At 41.5% G+C, this 2,180-nt stretch overlaps 1 protein-coding gene across 4 annotated transcripts in view; it reads left to right on the top strand.

Annotated features, from left to right (window-relative positions):
• The window catches only part of flnba (filamin B a), a 64,811-nt gene continuing 62,631 nt past the window's right edge, over window positions 1-2,180 (top strand). For all 4 annotated transcript variants that reach the window (XM_013908595.1, XM_013908594.1, XM_013908593.1 and 1 more), the window contains exon 1: window positions 1-466. In XM_013908595.1, coding sequence (XP_013764049.1) covers window positions 175-466 — 292 coding nt within the window. In that variant the 5' untranslated portion in view covers window positions 1-174. The remainder of the gene's footprint in view (window positions 467-2,180) is intronic.

The following is a 2,180-nucleotide window of genomic DNA, read 5'->3' as shown; positions in this document are numbered from 1 at the left end:
CCGAGCAGCACCTGAACGCAGCGGCATTAGTGCGGAGAAAGTTCAGACCGAGCTGCAGCAGCTCCGAGGAAACAACGCGGCAACACAGCAGGCTTACCGGTTAACTTTCTGTAATTTCTAACCCATCTCCGTGCCAGAAGCCTTACACACAGTCAGCGAGGAAACTTATCAAAGATGCCGGCCACAGAGAAGGACCTGGCGGAGGACGCTCCGTGGAAGAAGATCCAGCAGAACACCTTTACCCGCTGGATCAACGAGCACCTGAAGTGCGTCAACAAGCGGATCGTGGATCTGCAGCTGGACCTGGGCGACGGCCTGAGGCTCATCGCCCTGCTGGAGGTCCTCAGTCACAAGAAGATGTACAGAAAGTACCACCCGAGGCCCACCTTCAGGCAGATGAAGCTGGAAAACGTGTCGGTGGCTCTTGAGTTCCTGGAAAAGGAGAACATAAAGCTTGTGTCCATAGGTGAGTACCGGGTCCATTCATTCATTTGGAAGCTTCCTCCTCAGCTGTGCGCCTCCGACAAAAAATTGTAACATAATAAAAGAGTCCGCACACGACAGAGATACTGGAATATCCAATATTTCTTCTCCGAGTAAAGTTTGCATTCAGTTTTCACTCACTATTCCAAGTTTAAACCCTCATCGCCCCGTCTTCTGTCCTGGAATGCACGGGCTACCATTTAAAATTCAGGCATTTTATATCTTTGGCTTTTCTATGCGAGAACAAACGTCGCACCTGACTGCAAATGCAGATTTTTGATAATTTTGGACACACTCTTCAATTCGGCAGAGATTTTAAACCCAGAAAGCACAAATATTCTCTGTAAAATATCAGATTTGGAAGTTTCACGGCGCCGCTATTGCCCGCTTGGTAGCGTTTCGTTAGCAAGGTGAGGCATTGGGGAACTTGAGTCTCTTAAAAGCTGATAAAGTTCACCATTATGCACTCAAAGTAAGCCTGTAGCGAAAGGTAGAAGAAATGTTATTGCTTAAATTATCCGTAATTTAATAAATTCACATTCCCGGTGGCTTCTGTACGTGTAGAGCAGTGTACGACAAGAACTCCTTGCAAAACGTCATCGATAAATGATCTTTTTAATAATGTCGCGCGTTTATCTGCGATATTAAAGTAATGTTGAATCGATTTAATACAACCTTTAGAACTAGCGGATGTCCTTCTTTAATTCGGCGTAAACTCATCAAAAATACTTGGACTGCTTTTTAAATTTAGGTTATTTTTATTTATTTTAACGTTTAAATCTGGGTCGTGTGAGAGTCGTAGAAACGTGGGTGTAAACTTGGCCTTGGCATTCAGGGTAATTTCTGATTAAGTGAATGTTTTATTTTTTTATTTTTTTTTTTCTGTCAACAGCAGCGTTAAGTGACAGATTTCTGAATTGAGTTTGGCGTGTTGTGAGTGCAGAGTGTGTTTTTAATGAGCAGTCTCCCACAGAGGTGAGGACACACCTGTGTTAATGAGGCCGACCTCGTGGAGAACTCAAGTCTCCTCAAATATTTCACCCTCGGACTCAAAGAAATCAAAGTCAGAGCTGAATGATGTTCAAGAGCTCTTTACCCCCCTTCCCAGTTTTTTTGATCTGCTTTGCAGTCATTCTGCTTCGTGTTCTTTACAAGCTGCTCTTTGCTGGGTGACTAACCACACCTGAATTTAATTTCCATTGTTTGTAGTTTACGTCCCTTTTGTAAATAGTAGATTTTTGTTCCCTTAAGGTAATGTTTTAGAGAGGGTTAATCATCACTGATGAAATTGATGAGTCAATGGGGAGGAAATGGATATAGATAGATATAGAGGAGAAAATGCATTTTATTTTTTTGCGCTAAAAATGCCATGTAGATTTCTGGTTTCAGCTTCTTGTATTTGAATATCTGGATTTTGGTTATTGGTGGGACTTTGGTAAAACTTTGATCATAGCATCTGAGAGAAATGGATTAAATAATTCAATCTGTGGGTTTTTGTTCTCCCCTTTTCACTCGTCATGAGTAGGGCTGAACGATTATGGAAAATCTAATTGCGATTTTTTTGCCCCAATATTGCGATTGCGATGCGATATGCGATTATTTTTTTAAGGTCTTTGTCTTCTGTATTATTAAACAAAGACAAGCAATACATCATATAGTATGGCCAATACTATATTACATTAATTTTAAACTGTTCT

Source organism: Pundamilia nyererei, unplaced genomic scaffold (genome assembly GCF_000239375.1).
Source record: "Pundamilia nyererei isolate P.nyererei 1_Seehausen unplaced genomic scaffold, PunNye1.0 scaffold00012, whole genome shotgun sequence".
Taxonomy (NCBI): Eukaryota; Metazoa; Chordata; class Actinopteri; order Cichliformes; family Cichlidae; genus Pundamilia; species Pundamilia nyererei.
The sequence above is the reverse complement of the archived record's forward strand: the minus strand, read 5'-3'. Positions and strand labels throughout refer to the sequence as shown.